Genomic DNA, 17099 nt, shown 5'->3' on the forward strand with positions numbered 1-17099 from the left:
TATTCATATCTGTGTTAATTAGCTCTTCCTCCATCAGTCAACTCCAACTCAGCATAAACCATTCCTTCACATGCAGGAGAAAACAGGACGGCTAAGCTATAAGACTTCACATCACTTCCTTTATAAAATCCTCCCAATCCATCTGCTGGATTTTTTCTGATATCACTTTTTATTCTATCCACATTCACTGCATATGAGCAATCGCATGCTCTGACTGGCCACTCTACTACTAGGCTATCAGCTCATATACCGTGAGTAGAGAAAAACAAAATGGCGGAGCGGGTTGCTGAACCAACCGAGGACGAAATAAAAACTCTACTTGAAAACAAAACCCAAAAAATTATCAAGTATTTAAAAGAAACAGAAATAGCTAAAAGAATATTGTTATTTTGGTTTTCTTTCCCCAGTATCTCCTGTTCCATACTCCAGCCCAGTTGGTGGCGGTAATGCACCTTTAAGTTGGTTTGCCAACCGCCAAAAAAACCCTAAAGAAGAAGAAAATACCAAAAAATAAAAAAGTAACAAAATATGGAATAAAAGTATTTGATGGTAAGAACGTATCTTTTTTATGTTTCAAGAATTATTATTATTATAGCATTTTTCACAAATTGCTCCTGTCATTTCGCCAGTTTGTTTACATTCGAAGTGGAAATGATTTTGTCAGATGTTTTGTATAAACTTTCTATTTATCGAATTTGCAAAAAATAAAAATTCTCTCTTTCTCAAAATCCAGTGAATGTGTATAGAATAAAACAGTTATTCCACTCAATCCTGTCATACATGGTTTATAGCCGCCATCAGCTCATGTATGACTCGATTTTGTGGAGTAACTTAAATGGCTAGTGCCCTGGCCGAAGAGAGATTTCTTTATGCTAGTCAGATATGATTAAATGACTAGGATTGGTGTATTGCAAAGAGGTGTTTATGTAGAGGTTGCCAGATTGGGGAGCGTTTTCCAAACTGTACACAAATTACTGTAACTATATCTCATCAAATGTAGAGATGCACCTGCTATCGGCTATAGGTCTGATACCGTGTTCATTTATTCATAAAAAATGCTCCAATACCAACATCCAATATATCCTCCTGGGAACCAAGAAAAAAATGTGTCTCTCAATTTCTCTTTTGCTGTGATTTCCTTCCTAGGAATTTCCCAGCAACCCTCCTCGTCACATGATATATTATTGGAAAGCCCAGGATGTACTCTTTACAAGACACCAGGATTCAAGTGAATAGCTTGAAAGAGTAAGAGGGTGTGCACGTAAAACAAATGTCAACTACAGAGGACACAAGTCCATGGGTTGGTTCTCAGCAGGTTACAGAGGATATTACACAGTTGTGCAAAGATATGAAGTTTATCTTCAAGTGGTGAATACATTCACGAGTGAGCAAAGCGAACGAATGAAAACATTTTCAACATGAGAAGATAAGCTTCATATCTTCATGCCACTGTGTAATATTGTTTATATTATATGGACACATTCACCAAAAAAAAAAAGAAACCACAAGTTAATCAAAAGAATTTTAATTCTGAATTGGTTGCCATTTTGACAAACACGTCTAGTCTGTGGGAAAATACTAGGAGTGACCTCGTCGGAGTGAAATATCGGGAATTATTATACATACAGGACACTTTCTTGATGGAATAAAAACATATTCTATTCTCTTCTCACGGGTTTCATTCATTTAGCTTGATAGCATCCAATATTGTTCTTGCTACGCGTATTACGTCACTCTCCCCAATGGCGAATGAGCAATGAATATGGTTTACAATCTTGCACGGTTGTCAAGATAACATGACATCACACATCGGAGCTTACATGAATAGCCAATGAAAAAATGTTTCTGCTGCACATGCGCACAACCATTTCTTTGGCGGAAAAGAGAAACACGAGGCTAATCCAGTGCTACTGCTAGGATTAGCGGTGTTATAATTAAGCACTAAATAAATAAACTGGGGCGGCACGGTGGTGTAGTGGTTAGCGCTGTTGTCTCACAGCAAGAGGGTTCGAGCCCCGTGGCCGGCGAGGGCCTTTCTGTGTGGAGTTTGCATGTTCTCCCCGTGTCCGCGTGGGTTTCCTCCGGGTGCTCCAGTTTCCCCCACAGTCCAAAGACATGCAGGTTAGGTTAACTGGTGGCTCTAAATTGACCGTAGGTGTGAATGTGAGTGTGAATGGTTGTCTGTGTCTATGTGTCAGCCCTGTGATGACCTGGCGACTTGTCCAGGGTGTACCCCGCCTTTCGCCCGTAGTCAGCTGGGATAGGCTCCAGCTTGCCTGCGACCCTGTAGAACAGGATAAAGCGGCTAGAGATAATGAGATGAGATGAGATTCCTACCACTATTTTCTTTTTCATTTTTTTCCTCAATTTTTTTTTTTATTTTTTCCTTACTTTTTTTATCGGAATTTCTGAGCTTTTTCACACAAATGTATGACTTTATAATCTCAGAGAAGATCCAGGTTTCTTTTGTAAATTTCTGACTTCATTTTTTTTTTCAGAATATTACCCCCTCCCTCAGCTCCGTTTTTTTTTTTAAATTAGGTTTATATCTGTTTTGCAACTGCTTGTCCAACAACTTGATGTCATCATATTAAGCTAACAAAGTTGGAGATGTCTTAGGCAAACTGGCTGTTTTTATTGTTATATTTGTTTGCGCAAGCTTTGCAGGTAGCTGCTAAGACATGGTTAGAAAGTTGCCTAAATAAAAACATTCCCATGTTGTCTTGGTTAAAATATACTAAGTAACTTTAAAAACGCACAATGGAATTCAACACGATATCACTTTAGATCCATGCATATATTTGAAATTTATGATATTGTATGTGGGCGGCACGGTGGTGTAGTGGTTAGCACTGTCGCCTCACAGCAAGAAGGTCCTGGGTTCGAGCCCCGGGGCCGGCGAGGGCCTTTCTGTGCGGAGTTTGCATGTTCTCCCCGTGTCCGCGTGGGTTTCCTCCGGGTGCTCCGGTTTCCCCCACAGTCCAAAGACATGCAGGTTAGGTTAACTGGTGACTCTAAAAATTGACCATAGGTGTGAATGTGAGTGTGAATGGTTGTCTGTGTCTATGTGTCAGCCCTGTGATGACCTGGCGACTTGTCCAGGGTGTACCCCGCCTTTCGCCCGTAGTCAGCTGGGATAGGCTCCAGCTTGCCTGCGACCCTGTAGAAGGATAAAGCGGCTAGAGATAATGAGAATGAGATGAGATGAGATATTGTATGTAATGCACACACATCTTGAAACATCGATAAAGGACATTTATTGTCAAACTCAAGAATTCATTCACAATAAAAAAATTCAAAGTGACAGTTGGTCCATGTTCGGATCGTCATGCTGGAGATTCTGGGTCTGTGTCGTCCAGAGGTCTCAGCAGCAGTGACTGAGGGTGTCAGGAATCTGTCACGGAGGTGAGCTAGCCTGATGTGCTGATCCTGAACTGGCGTCGTGACTCGAGGCTGACCAGGGCGTGGACGATCCCTGGTGCTCCCTGTCTGTCTGTAACGCTGACTCAAACGGGAAATGGTCGAATGATGAACACCGAAGTGCCGGGCGACCTCTGTCTGTGTACTTCCGGCACGCAACATCCCGATGGCCTGTTCACGTTGATTTTGGCTTAGGCGTGGCATCTTCAATAATGACAATTTTCCCATCATTTCCCCCGGGTATTTATAGGCAAGATTGTGTGTGTACAGTGTATGCAAAATCTGTTTGAAAATTAAAGCCTGTCCATGTTGTTGACTACCCGAGTCATATTGTACGTTATTGAGTACAACTCCCTTAAATTCTGATTTGAGCACAGATTTGGAACTTATTCGGGCGGAACGAAGTTATTTTTCCATTGTGATATATTTCTTTTCTTCTTGAGATAAACTCAGCACGAATTCAGCAAGTTTTATCAATATGCGTTTTTAAAGTTACTTAGTGTATATTTGTTTTCTTGAAGCTGGAGCCTATCCCAGCTGACTATGGGTGAGAGGCGGGGTACACCCTGGAGAAGTCACCAGATTATCGCAGGGCTGACACATAGAAACAAACAACCATTCACACTTACATTCACACCTACAATCAATTTAGAGCCACCAATTAACCTAACCTGCATGTCTTTGGACTGTGGAGGAAACCGGAGCACCCGGAGGAAACCCACGCAGACGACATGCAAACTCCACACAGAAAGGCCCCCAATGTTGGCCACTGGGCTCAAACCCAGAACCTTCTTGCTGTGAGGCGACAGTGCTAACCACTACACCACCGTACCACCGTGTTAAAGTATATAATTGGCCAAAAAGCTCAATTGGGCCGCAGTGACACCAAATGGTTTCCACACAAATCTATAGACAGACAGACTTTCTGTCTGTTTCATCTCTGACACCTTGACACTAAAGCCTGTTTAGTGCAGACTGTCGATTCAGCTGAGCTCCCATGCAGAACTGAGCAGGGACCCATTAGTTATGTTATGTTTGACATAACCAGCTAATTGGCTGAAGGTATGCATGTTTCTCCAGAGCTATCCTTTGATGAGGACTAACCTCCTTTGAAGTCCCTAGTTTAAAGCGTCATGTTAACATGACACAGCGACTTGTCCCGTCTGTTCCACCTCGATTTACGAGGGAGTCGATAGCCATGACACGGTCTTGTCTTGTAGGGTGTGAAAGGTGGTCAGATCCTCAGCAGTCTTGAGTCTTAGTTGTCTATTAAATAAAGATTTCTGCTTCATTTCCTTTACACCTTTATTTAAAAAAACAAACAAACCTATACACAAACACAGACTAGCTGGGGTTTTTTAGTGTGACCATTTTAATACTGAGATGTTCTCTATGCAAAAGCAGGAGAGCGATCCATGATGCATCAGCAGACATGACCCAGTTACCTAATCCATGAACCGAAAATAAACAAGCATCCGTGACTATGATTTATTTTGTTGTGTTTATGTTGCTGTCAGATAGAAAAAGCAATATTCGAATGCATGAACTTCCAATTACAGCCAGAAAACTGGCTTGTCTGAGAATGCCTGCCGAACTTAGTGTGTGCTCCATAAACAGAGATGCAGAGAGCAATGTGAGGAATGTACCATAGACCGCCTGGAGGGATGTCAAGCCTAACAACACATACAACAATAATAGGTGAGAACGCGGCCACCTCAAATGGAAAAGAGTGTATCAATAACTGTATTTGAATAAGCTGGAAAAATGACTTCTGAAAGAAAAACCCAAACATAAAGCAGGTTCCTGTATTATTGAGTCTTCAGACAGTATGATGTTCTTGATATCATTCAACACACCAATGGTAAGAAAGACAAAGTCATAAATAATTCCATACGAAGGTAACATTACACATAAAAATGAGTCAAGATGTTAAATTCATAGTACGTACCCAAATCGAGGAGCCAGACCTTGCAGTTTTCAGTATGTCCACTTGTTGATTTCATATGATACATGGGACTTAAGGATAAAAGTGAGCTCAGGCTGTGTGCCATACTTGAAGGAGGTGTGGGTGCACGGCGTATACGGAATGGTTCAACTGCAAACTGAAAATCTCCTGACACATAACGGATGGAGGAAGGAAAGAGAATGTGAGAGCAAAGTGAAGGGTTGTGCTGAGTAGAACGACAGAGGGAGGGAGGGAGGGAGGGAGGGAGGGATAGACAGAAAGAGAGGGAGGGAGGGAGGGAGGGAGGAAGAGAGAAAGAGGTGGTTGCTTCAGAAAAAGAAGACAAGCAAGAGGGACAAACAAGACACTTTCCAATCACATCAATCACTTTAGTGGGCCCTTATGCTCTGTGGATGTGGCGTTGTTATCCTGCAAGAGACCACTCCCATCAGGATAGAAATGTTTCATCATTGTTGGCACATCAGGTGAAAATTCAAATTCAGTCCAAATTGCTTGAAACTGCTCTCGTTGAATTCAGAACATACTTTTTTTACAGAATTAAAATACGTTAATCCGTTCTTGAGATATTACAAACCAAAGATTGAAAAACGGCTTAATTTTTAGAAAACTGCCGTAATTTTCTGTATGAGGATCACATGGTCCAAAATGGCTCATTAACGAATGATAGCAAATGTTTTTTCTTAATAACTTTTATTTTTTAAGATATTTACATGGAAATTGGCAGGCACATAGATGTTTGTATACTGAATACAAAGCTCGAAAAATTAGTAAAAACAAATTCTGCAAATTAGTATTTAATTAGTATTACTTATGCTGATTTGGTAAAAATGTTAAATCGGTACACTCAGTAAAAAAGTAATAAAAGATTTTTTCTATTACCCTCTTTGTGCTCTGGAGGCCTTTGTATTTCTCAAAAGTAGGGCCTACTAGTGTTTATATGAAATAATATAAATGAAAATATTCACAGCTTTCAAGTCTATTCTCGAAAAAAAAAACCTATATGAGCCACATCCAATAAACAATTCACATTAACTGAATTGAAATTGACGCTCGTGTTTCTCACTTCTGTTTTTTTACAATATTATTTTGACTACTAAGATCTCAATATTTTTCATCAAAACAACTCCAGTTATATTCGAAAATAATTATTTATTGACATGAATCAGTTTGATTTGAAAATAATAAGTAGGTAAAGCTATGAAAACTGACTTCAAAGTCTCCCGTGAATCAGAACATCAAAACTAGCAGACGGAAAATTTTGCTGAATACTTCATCAGAAACAGTGAGAGCGTGAGAACATCCCTATAAAAGTTATCTGATTGATATTCATGATTAATCCAGTCAGAAACCAATCAGAAGAGACAGAGCCTGACTGCTTTCCCGTGACTCAAAAAGAAAAGCACTGGCAGTTTCCCGACGTCCCGCGAGCAGAGAGTGTACTCTGTTGTACCAACTTCAACCTGCCGTTTTTCTCAAAGTACTGAACAGATCTTAATGAGATACATTTCTTTGGAAAGCAGAAATAAGCTTTTTATTGATAGTATTCACGATAGAAAATATTCAAAAGTTAAGCAATGACAGATTTGGAAACTTAGATGAGTGTCTACATCAGGGGTCACCAAACTACGGCCCGCGGGCCAGATCCGGCCCGCCACCCCCCTTTGACCGGCCCCCCAGCCCCTCTGCCCCCCATCACTTGAACCGGCCCTATGAGGCAATCCCCAAAAGTGGTCATGGCCTATTTTTTTTAATTGCTTTTTGGCAAATAATAACATGTCTGCATCTTGTATTTTGTTGATTTTATCAATTAAAATTGATATTTAGTTATAAAATGAACTATTCATATTTTCCGAATTTTCGTCATATGCTCGCGATCAAGCAGTGACAGGCAGCGCACGCGCAGAGAACTGTCAGTGTTCAGGACAGCAAAATGGCGAGCGGTAAGCGAAAAGCTGACGGAGAGTGCAGAGTTTTTAAAGAACAGTGGACCACCGATTATTTTTTCGTTCAGTGTAAGGACCGTGCAGTTTATCTTGTATGTAAAGAAAGTGTGCCGGTTTTCAAAGAATATAATCTGCGTCGTCACTATGAAACCCGCCACAAAGAGTATGCTAGTTTGCGAGGGCAAACAAGAGAAGACAGGATTCGGAGGATGAAATGCGGACTGGCTGCACAACAGAATGTATTCCTTCCCAAACCCAGATCAACCAGGCTGCTGTCCGAGCTAGCTATAAGGTAGCTCACCTACTAGCTACCCATGGAAAGCCGTTTACTGATGGGGACTTTGTTAAAGTATGCATGCTTGCTGTGGCCGAGGAGGTGTGTCCCGACAAGAAGGATGCGCTCGACGCGGTGAGTCTCTCTGCACCTACTATGACCAGGCGAATTGAAGATTTGGGGGACAACGTGTATGACCAGCTGAATGAGAAAGCGTCAGAATTCGAGTTTTTTGCTTTGGCCATGGATGAGAGCAATGACGTGCAGGACACAGCACAACTGCTGTGATCTATTGATCTATTGCTCATATTATTATAATTTCACTGTTTTTTTAAATGTATTTATTTTATAGGCCTATTTATTTGACCTTTATTAAGTGCTGCATACAATTATTATTTATATTATTAATAATATCAACAGGCCTACCTACAATTTATAATTTTCCACTCACCTTTGCCAGTGTCAATCACCTCAAATAGGCAGATGTTTCTTCCCTTGACAGCTTTGATATTATTTTTATTAGAAAATAAATAAATGGAATATCAGTGGTATTTCAAATTAAAACAAAGTGTGAAGACTCGATTACTACTTTTGCAAACCACTAGTAAAGATAAACAAATATGTGCCAGGAATCAAGTGTTGATATAGTAGTATGGATATAGTAGTGGGGATGGCCGTGCCAGGCTAGTAATCTCTACTACACAATGAGGCCTGCTGGTGGTCATATTTGTCTGGGTCATACAATTCTATGTGATATAGCTGACCCGACCCCCATCACAGTCAGGAATGACAATGTGGCCCCCAGAGAAAAAAGTTTGGTGACCCCTGGTCTACATGGACAATTTTCACAGCACGGCCAGCAAGCGTCTGATCTGCCTAATCATTTTATAAATGTGAACCTTAAGAACTTCATACTGATTTGCAGTGATGTTTCTCATCCCAGTATTATTCTTTTGAAACTCGTCACCTGTCCTCTAAAACATACCCCAAAAGTGATGTTTGGATATGTAGCTATAATATCCCAGATCCAGTAGGCTTCATATCGTTGGATCAGATGTGCATACAGGTTGGAAAGAAACTCCTCAGGAAGGTTGAGCTTGACCAGGATAATTGTTTGAGGTTAGCAGTAGGTTTTCTGGGAATTATGGTTGAAGGAACATTAGTTTCAAAGTATGTTCCATCTGCCAGTCTTTCTGGGTGTTCTGAGAATATTCGTAGAGAATGTTTGTAGATATTCCTACAAAGTTGTTTCAAGATTTTTAGTTGTAGGTGCCAACACTGTTAACAAGAAATTCCTTGCAGGCAGACAGAAAACGACTGAATTTGATCACAATCCCAATTATCACCATAGCAAGGAGTCAATAATTGTAAATGCTATAGCTTGAGGGCATCTCTGGAAATGTTTCCATAATGTTCATGGGAACGTTATATGAGCAACATTCTTGGACATCTTGGAATGCAAACCTTTATCGCAGTACACTACAGGAATGTGATGGACGAACCTTTTTTCAAACCTGTTGACTGTTCTAATAAGGTTCTTTCTGAGCCGAGTGGCAGGTTGCTGAGCACTGGACTAGAGGTAGACTGGCAGGTTTGGGTAATATCAGGTCACCTACACAGACAAGTGCCTCTCTGACGAGTGATGGCCGATTACCGCAGGAATATAGTAATGGCATAGTTAGGAGCACAAAGGTCCCCCTGTTAAAGGGTGTGTTTGGCTACTTCCAGTGCCTGGGCTGTGGCCAGTAGGGCTTCTTCCTGTTGCTCAATGAACACACACAAGGCTCCTTTGCCACTCCTTCCAGCACCAATCAACATTCAGGGAAGGATTCGCCTTTGGTTCCACAAAGTGACTAGCATGAATTATATGCTGCTAAACAGTGTATGTGATGTTCCAGATCTATGGACTGTCTCTTTTTGCACATTCTATAAATACTTACTGCCCCTTGTGAAGAGAGCACAATCTGTGACCTTTTTTCATGACTGCTGTCAAAAGATATATAGCCTATTGATGATGGAATGAAAACTTGAAGCAGGGCAACCCTCGTCCTCTGATTCTGTAGCTGTAGGTAGGTTGATTCAAACGTAGATAAAATTACACCCTGAAATGCCTTGTATACGTTCAGTGTTATAAGGTAGTTGTTAATTAAGCATGGACGGCTTGCAACGCCAAAAACAGTCGATCCCACAAGTTCTTCGTGCATTAACCAGCACCACCATGACTTTATTCAATGTTCAATCTTTAACTCTTCTAGTCTGGAGAAGGTCAAGTCCCTGCAAGACTTCACTGATTATGTGCTTTTCTTTTGTTTAAATTCTTTCGCTACTTTTACCTTTCCTGTGACACTAAATTTATTTCATATGATTTGGATCCATCTCTTATTGCCTTACGAAGTTCTGGATCTTTCCATTAGCTTTTCCTCAATTACAGCATTCTTCCATATTACCTGAATCTATTTGTCTACTCCTAAAACCCACAATAACCCCTCCCACCCACACTCAGTTGGTCAGACTTGATAAGCTAAAGCAATCTTTAAAAATAATACTTCTCACAATATACAGCACAATATGATCCCAATGGGCAATTTCTATAACAGGCTGCACAATAACTTGTCTTTTCCATGACAGATTATACAACCCCGATTCCAAAAAAGTTGGGACAAAGTACAAATTGTAAATAAAAACGGAATGCAATGAGGTGGAAGTTTCAAAATTCCATATTTTATTCAGAATAGAACATAGATGACATATCAAATGTTTAAACTGAGAAAATGTATCATTTAAAGAGAAAAATTAGGTGATTTTAAATTTCATGACAACAACACATCTCAAAAAAGTTGGAACAAGGCCATGTTTACCACTGTGAGACATCCCCTTTTCTCTTTACAACAGTCTGTAAACGTCTGGGGACTGAGGAGACAAGTTGCTCAAGTTTAGGGATAGGAATGTTAACCCATTCTTGTCTAATGTAGGATTCTAGTTGCTCAACTGTCTTAGGTCTTTTTTGTCGTATCTTCTGTTTTATGATGCGCCAAATGTTTTCTATGGGTGAAAGATCTGGACTGCAGGCTGGCCAGTTCAGTACCCGGACCCTTCTTCTACGCAGCCATGATGCTGTAATTGATGCAGTATGTGGTTTGGCATTGTCATGTTGGAAAATGCAAGGTCTTCCCTGAAAGAGACGTCGTCTGGATGGGAGCATATGTTGCTCTAGAACCTGGATATACCTTTCAGCACTGATGGTGTCTTTCCAGATGTGTAAGCTGCCCATGCCACACGCACTAATGCAACCCCATACCATCAGAGATGCAGGCTTCTGAACTGAGCGCTGATAACAACTTGGGTCATCCTTCTCCTCTTTAGTCTGAATGACACGGCGTCCCTGATTTCCATAAAGAACTTCAAATTTTGATTCGTCTGACCACAGAACAGTTTTCCACTTTGCCACAGTCCATTTTAAATGAGCCTTGGCCCAGAGAAGACGTCTGCGCTTCTGGATCATGTTTAGATACGGCTTCTTCTTTGAACTATAGAGTTTTAGCTGGCAACGGCGGATGGCACGGTGAATTGTGTTCACAGATAATGTTCTCTGGAAATATTCCTGAGCCCATTTTGTGATTTCCAATACAGAAGCATGCCTGTATGTGATGCAGTGCCGTCTAAGGGCCCGAAGATCACGGTCACCCAGTATGGTTTTCCGACCTTGACCCTTACGCACAGAGATTCTTCCAGATTCTCTGAATCTTTTGATGATATTATGCACTGTAGATGATGATATGTTCAAACTCTTTGCAATTTTACACTGTCGAACTCCTTTCTGATATTGCTCCACTATTTGTCGGCGCAGAATTAGGGGGATTGGTGATCCTCTTCCCATCTTTACTTCCGAGAGCCGCTGCCACTCCAAGATGCTCTTTTTATACCCAGTCATGTTAATGACCTATTGCCAGTTGACCTAATGAGTTGCAATTTGGTCCTCCAGCTGTTCCTTTTTTGTACCTTTAACTTTTCCAGCCTTTTATTGCCCCTGTCCCAACTTTTTTGAGATGTGTTGCTGTCATGAAATTTCAAATGAGCCAATATTTGGCATGAAATTTCAAAATGTCTCACTTTCGACATTTGATATGTTGTCTATGTTCTATTGTGAATACAATATCAGTTTTTGAGATTTGTAAATTATTGCATTCCGTTTTTATTTACAATTTGTACTTTGTCCCAGCTTTTTTGGAATCGGGGTTGTATGGACCCTTTTCACGTGACGTCACGACAAACGCGGCCGCCATTTTGGACATGTACTACCAGTAGTTTACCACAGCCAACATTGAGGAACGGCAGCAAAGAAAGTTTTTACTTTCAGCAAGACTTCCATCATGCCACTATATTGTTGTGCACCTGGATGTAGTAACCATCAACAAACAAGGCAAGGTTTATCATTTTATCGGATCCCGACGGAGAAGATGGATAGCGGCCATTAACAGGAAAGATTGGCAGCCCTCGGCATACCAACGCTTGTGTAGTGACCACTTTGTTGGAGGTAAGACGAATAAAATTAGCCAGAAAAGGCATTACATTGCTGTTAACATTCTGTGGCGGCGAGTGTGTAACCAAATAGGTTAAAATAACCCATTGTAACCTCTTTGTTCTTCTGTAGTAGCTATTGTTGACTAGCTAATGTCAACAACATAGTAGCTAGTTACGGTAGCAATGTTTACATTCAGTCATTTGGATGACTGTTAAAATCTTTCAGTCTCAAGTTTTTCCTTTACTGCATTTACTAGTTTACTGTAATTATGATCCGGCAGCTATTTACACCGGATCCAGTGTAAATAGCTGCCGGAGCCAACGTCCGAGGTTCCGGAGCGTGCTCCGGCTTGCTCCCCCTCAAATTAAGCAGCGCGCTCCGGCTTGCTCCCGGAGTGCTCCGGCCGAGGTTCCGGAGCGTGCTCCGGCTTGCTCCCCCTCAAATTAAGCAGCGCGCTCCGGCTTGCTCCCGGAGTGCTCCGGCCGAGGTTCCGGAGCGCGCTCCGGCTTGCTCCCGGAGTGCTCTGGCCGAGGTTCCGGAGCGCGCTCCGGCTTGCTCCCCCTCAAATTAAGCAGCGCGCTCCGGCTTGCTCCCGGTGCTTAATTTGAGGGGGAGCAAGCCGGAGCGGCTTGCTTAATTTGAGGGGGAGCAAGCTGGAGCGCGCTCCGGAACCTCGGCCGGAGCACTCCGGGAGCAAGCCGGAGCGCGCTGCTTAATTTGAGCAAGCCGGAGCGCGCTCCCTCTGCTCGCCCTGTAAATGCCCTACGTCACTGGATAGTGAAGATGTTTTCTGCATCTTGCTCCTTTTTCTTTTATGTTTTTCGTTTGTCACCTTCCTCGCATTCAAACTGATTCGAGCCGAAGTCCACTACATGTCCAAAATGGTGGTCGCGTTTACGAAGGTCACGTGACTGAAAAGGGTCTATAATGAAGATCCTCTAATGATAGACCTGTGATTATATGAAACTAGCATGATGTGGGATTGTGTAGAAAAGATCTGAGCGACTTTGAGAAGGGCCAAATTGTGATGTCTAGATGACTGGGTTTGAGCATCTCCAAAACGGCACATCTTGTGAGGTGTTCACAGTATGCAGTGGTTAGTACCTACCAAAAGTGGTCCAAGGAAGGACAACCTGTGAACAGGTGACAGGGTCATGGGTGCCGAAGGCTCACTGATTCGCATGGGAGATGAAGGCTAGCCCATATACTCCAATCCCACAGAAGAGCTACTGTTGCACAAACTGCTGAAAAAGTTAATGCTGACACCTTTCTGTTTTAGCCAGCATTAACTTTTTCAGTGGTTTGTGCTACAGTAGCTTTTCTGTAGGATTGGACCATATGGGCTAGCCTTCATGTCCCATGCAAATCAATGAGCCTTCGACACCCATGACCCTGTCACTGGTTCACAGGTTGTCCTTTCTTGGACCCCTTTTGGTAGGTATTAACCACTGCATACTGGAAACACCCTAGACGATCTGTCATTTTGGAGATGCTCAGACCCAGTCATCTAGCCATCACAATTTGGCCCTTGTCAAAGTCACTCATATCTTTACGCTTGCCCATTTTTCCTGCTTCCAACACAACTTTGAAAACTGACTGTTCTCTTGCTGCCTAATATATCCCACCCCTTAACAGGTGCCATTGTAACAACATAATCATTGCAATTCACATTACCTCCCATTATTCTATTTTGTACAGGAAACAAGCTCTTAGTCAGACCTTGAGTCTTTTCCGCACTGAGTTCCACAGTGAATAGGAAATGTTACTTGCCATAGCTTCATCACAATGACAGTCCAGTCATCCCTTTAAAGCTGATCCCAGATGCCTACGCTTGGTAACCATGCCAATTAATGCACTTGACTTCCTCTTTGTTCGAAAAGTCTGAGCAAGCAGAGTGCTTTACATGAATTACTGACTCACCGACATGACAGCGCTCTTATCACACTGGGACATGCGGTCAGAAATGCTTAGAAAGCATGAACCTGCTATTTGATGGTTGTCATAGAGTGTACTACACTGGGAAGCATTCAGTGGTGAACTATGACTGGGGATGTTATGTTTTGAAATGTTCACAGTATAGTAACTAAGGCTAAAAATATCACGGATTCCCAGCATCATGTGTATGAGTGACGTTTATTACCAGATCTGCAAACCGTTGCCCTTTTTTTTTCCATAGGGGTATGCTTGTACAAGGTTTTTCTCCCCAGTGAAAATGTGACATAAGCCAATCAATATATGAAGATGGAATGATTGACAGTTTTCTTAGAACTCTGAAATTTTCTGACACCACATTGAAGCCCTGTCCCCTTCCCCATCTCATCTTTTTTTCAAGTTGATTTGCAAGGAACCCTTGCTCTGTGTTGAGGTAAACGGAGTACGTTTTGAGTTCATTAAAGTGAAATCAAGCCACCAATGAATGTTTAGTTAAGTAAAATTAGACAAGTAGCAGTAATGAAAATGAAAAAATGATTAAATATGCTGTTTGTCAATGCTTTAAGCAACAAATTAGGCAATCAATTTATCAGAAAATATACTGTTGTTTTCTTTTTACTGTGCATCACTGCAGAATCATCTAAAAATCCACAATTTCACAAGTGCAGGCAAGCAGTTCCCAAGTGTACAGTTAATAATATTATTACAAAACCCAAACCCCTAAACTAGTCCCCTTAACCCAAGCAAGCAGGGAAAAATCAATATTATATAAACCTATTTGGGAATAAAGTACACCAAAACACTCCAAATTCACCGATCCTGCTTTTAAACCAACACTGCATGTACAGAATTACTAGGCAACTAAAGGTTGGCATTCTGAGTCATCATTGAAACAGCTGGAATCCTCCTACACCGGTAAGGACCTGTCTGTGTGGAAAGCCCCTCAGGCTGTGGAATGATGAAATACCTTTCTTACAGAAGACTGGACATTACAGAAGCCATTATGAGGTCAACAGTGTGGAGCATCAAACACCACAAAGCTGAGTCAAGAAATTCATCTCACTCCAGCTTTGACTAAAATGCCAATAAAGCAGGGGGTGTCCGATCTTGTCCGTAAAGGGCCAGCGTGGCTGTAGGTTTTCGTTCGAACCAAGCAGAAGCCACACCTAAAAATTAATCAAAGAACAAGATGACCTGATTAAACTGGTGGAGTCAGATGTGGCTCCTGCTTGGTTGGAACAAAATCCTGCATTCACACCAGCACTTTGAGAATAAGATTGGAATCCCTGCAATAAAACTTTAAAACCTGAAGCCCATCTTTCAGAAACATATTCCCTAAAGAGATACAACAACTTCAATCAATCCCAGTAACTATACAGGGGTGGGTTTCCCAAAAGCATCATCGCACAAAGATCATCGTTAAATGGCCGAGCGAGCATCACAATGAACACTATCCTTCCTAGTTAAGATGCTCTTAGCATTAAGAGGCTTTTGTGAATCCCATCCCAGAACTCTTTGGTGAAAATCCATCCATCTTACCTTTATGGTTGAAGATCCCTTCCATCTCCATACTGCTGCGGGAGTGGGCAATGCAGAGCATGGTGCTGGGCACCAAGCCTTCCTGGGCAGGTGAGCGGTCGGTGGTGCGCACCAGGCACCAATCGGGTTTGTCTTGAGACCTCTCCAACACCTCCACAGTCTGACCTCGCCTCACGCTCAGCTCCGAGCCATTACTGGCCATGAAGTCATGGATGACCACCGTCAACTCGCAGCCACCAGACAGCTGTGGAAGACAGCGAGATGCATCCATTGAGAATTTATAGCAGAAAAGTGTTGCAGAAAGTTGATCTCAGTTCAATCTTGATCTTAAGTTATTTGCTGTGAGGAGTTTTGCATGTTCTCCTTGTGTTCGTGTGGATTTCATGCAGGTTCTCGGGTTTTCTCCCACCTCCCACATGTCTATAGGTGCACTGGCTACTCTAAAGTACCCCTAGTTGTGAATGATGGTTTGTTTGCATGATGCCTTGTGATGGACCAGCATTCCATCCATGTCGTATTCCCACCTTGCACCCAGGTTCCTGGGAGAGGCTCTGGATTCACCATGACCCTGACCAGTAGTTAATAAAGATGAATGATTGATGAATCATATATTAAGATTTGGAAAATATATTGGCTGCCTTCCATTACTCCTTAGCATAACTAACCTTGTTGCTTTAGTGCAAAACTAAAGAAGCAAACATTGGACGCCATACATATTTTGGCAGATGGATTACAGTTTTGATGAGCAGGAAACTTATGTAAATGTGACAGTGTTGTAATCGAGTCACTAAACCTTGAGTCCAAGTCCAGTCTCAAGTCCCCAGTGTTCAATTCTGAGTCAACTCCAAGTCATTAAAGAAAATTTCAAGTCGAATCCACTATTGATCCGAGTCGAGTCCAAGAACAAGACTCCAACTGCACCATTTGACGGTGGCTGTTGCTGCCTTTATGTGAAACCATCTCTGCTACTGTGTTGGACTAACGTTACTGCTTGACTGCCCCGTTTGAGTTAAAAGGCTACAGATAAAAAGCTTGTTTATCGCTCAGCAAGCCCCGCTATCAACAGGGCAAATGGCATGAGAGAGGGTTAACGCTAGCTAGTTCATCGGTCAGCAAGCAAGCCCCGCTATCAACAGAGCAATGACCATAGCATGTCACTTCCTTCTCTGGGTGTAGTCTTGCCAAATGACGATTGAAGTTCGAGGTTGTCCCTGTTGTCTCCTCAATAGTTCTTCTATATATGGAACATATAGCAGTGCATTTTTTTCCCCACTGCACGAGAAGTCTGTATAAGCAAATCAGATCCTAGGAACATTCTCTCCAGGCATTTTAGTGCCATTAACATTAGTTTGTTCCTGAACATGATGTATGAACAGGTGAATGTGCATTCTCTTGCACAAAATTAGTATAAAAATGGATGTAGATATAAATATCAGGCCAAATCATTATGGCATGTTACAAAAAATAAAGAAAAAATCTGAGTCCTCGTCTCCAATTTACAAG

General features: G+C 41.9%; 1 protein-coding gene across 5 annotated transcripts in view; it reads right to left on the reverse strand.

Annotated features, from left to right (window-relative positions):
* Positions 1–17099, reverse strand: part of LOC132886516 (triple functional domain protein-like) — a 340453-nt gene that overhangs the window by 56465 nt on the left and 266889 nt on the right. For 4 of the 5 annotated variants that reach the window (XR_009654705.1, XM_060921223.1, XM_060921224.1 and 1 more), the window contains one exon: positions 15597–15840. Coding sequence is in view for 4 of the 5 variants with exons in the window: in XM_060921223.1 (XP_060777206.1) it covers positions 15597–15840 (244 nt within the window). In the remaining variant the exon portion in view is untranslated. Of the gene's footprint in view, positions 1–14683; positions 15224–15596; positions 15841–17099 lie in introns of those variants that run through there. The other variant, XM_060921227.1, reaches the window with a different exon arrangement.

This window comes from Neoarius graeffei, chromosome 5, assembly GCF_027579695.1.
Source record: "Neoarius graeffei isolate fNeoGra1 chromosome 5, fNeoGra1.pri, whole genome shotgun sequence".
In the NCBI taxonomy this organism is placed as follows: Eukaryota; Metazoa; Chordata; class Actinopteri; order Siluriformes; family Ariidae; genus Neoarius; species Neoarius graeffei.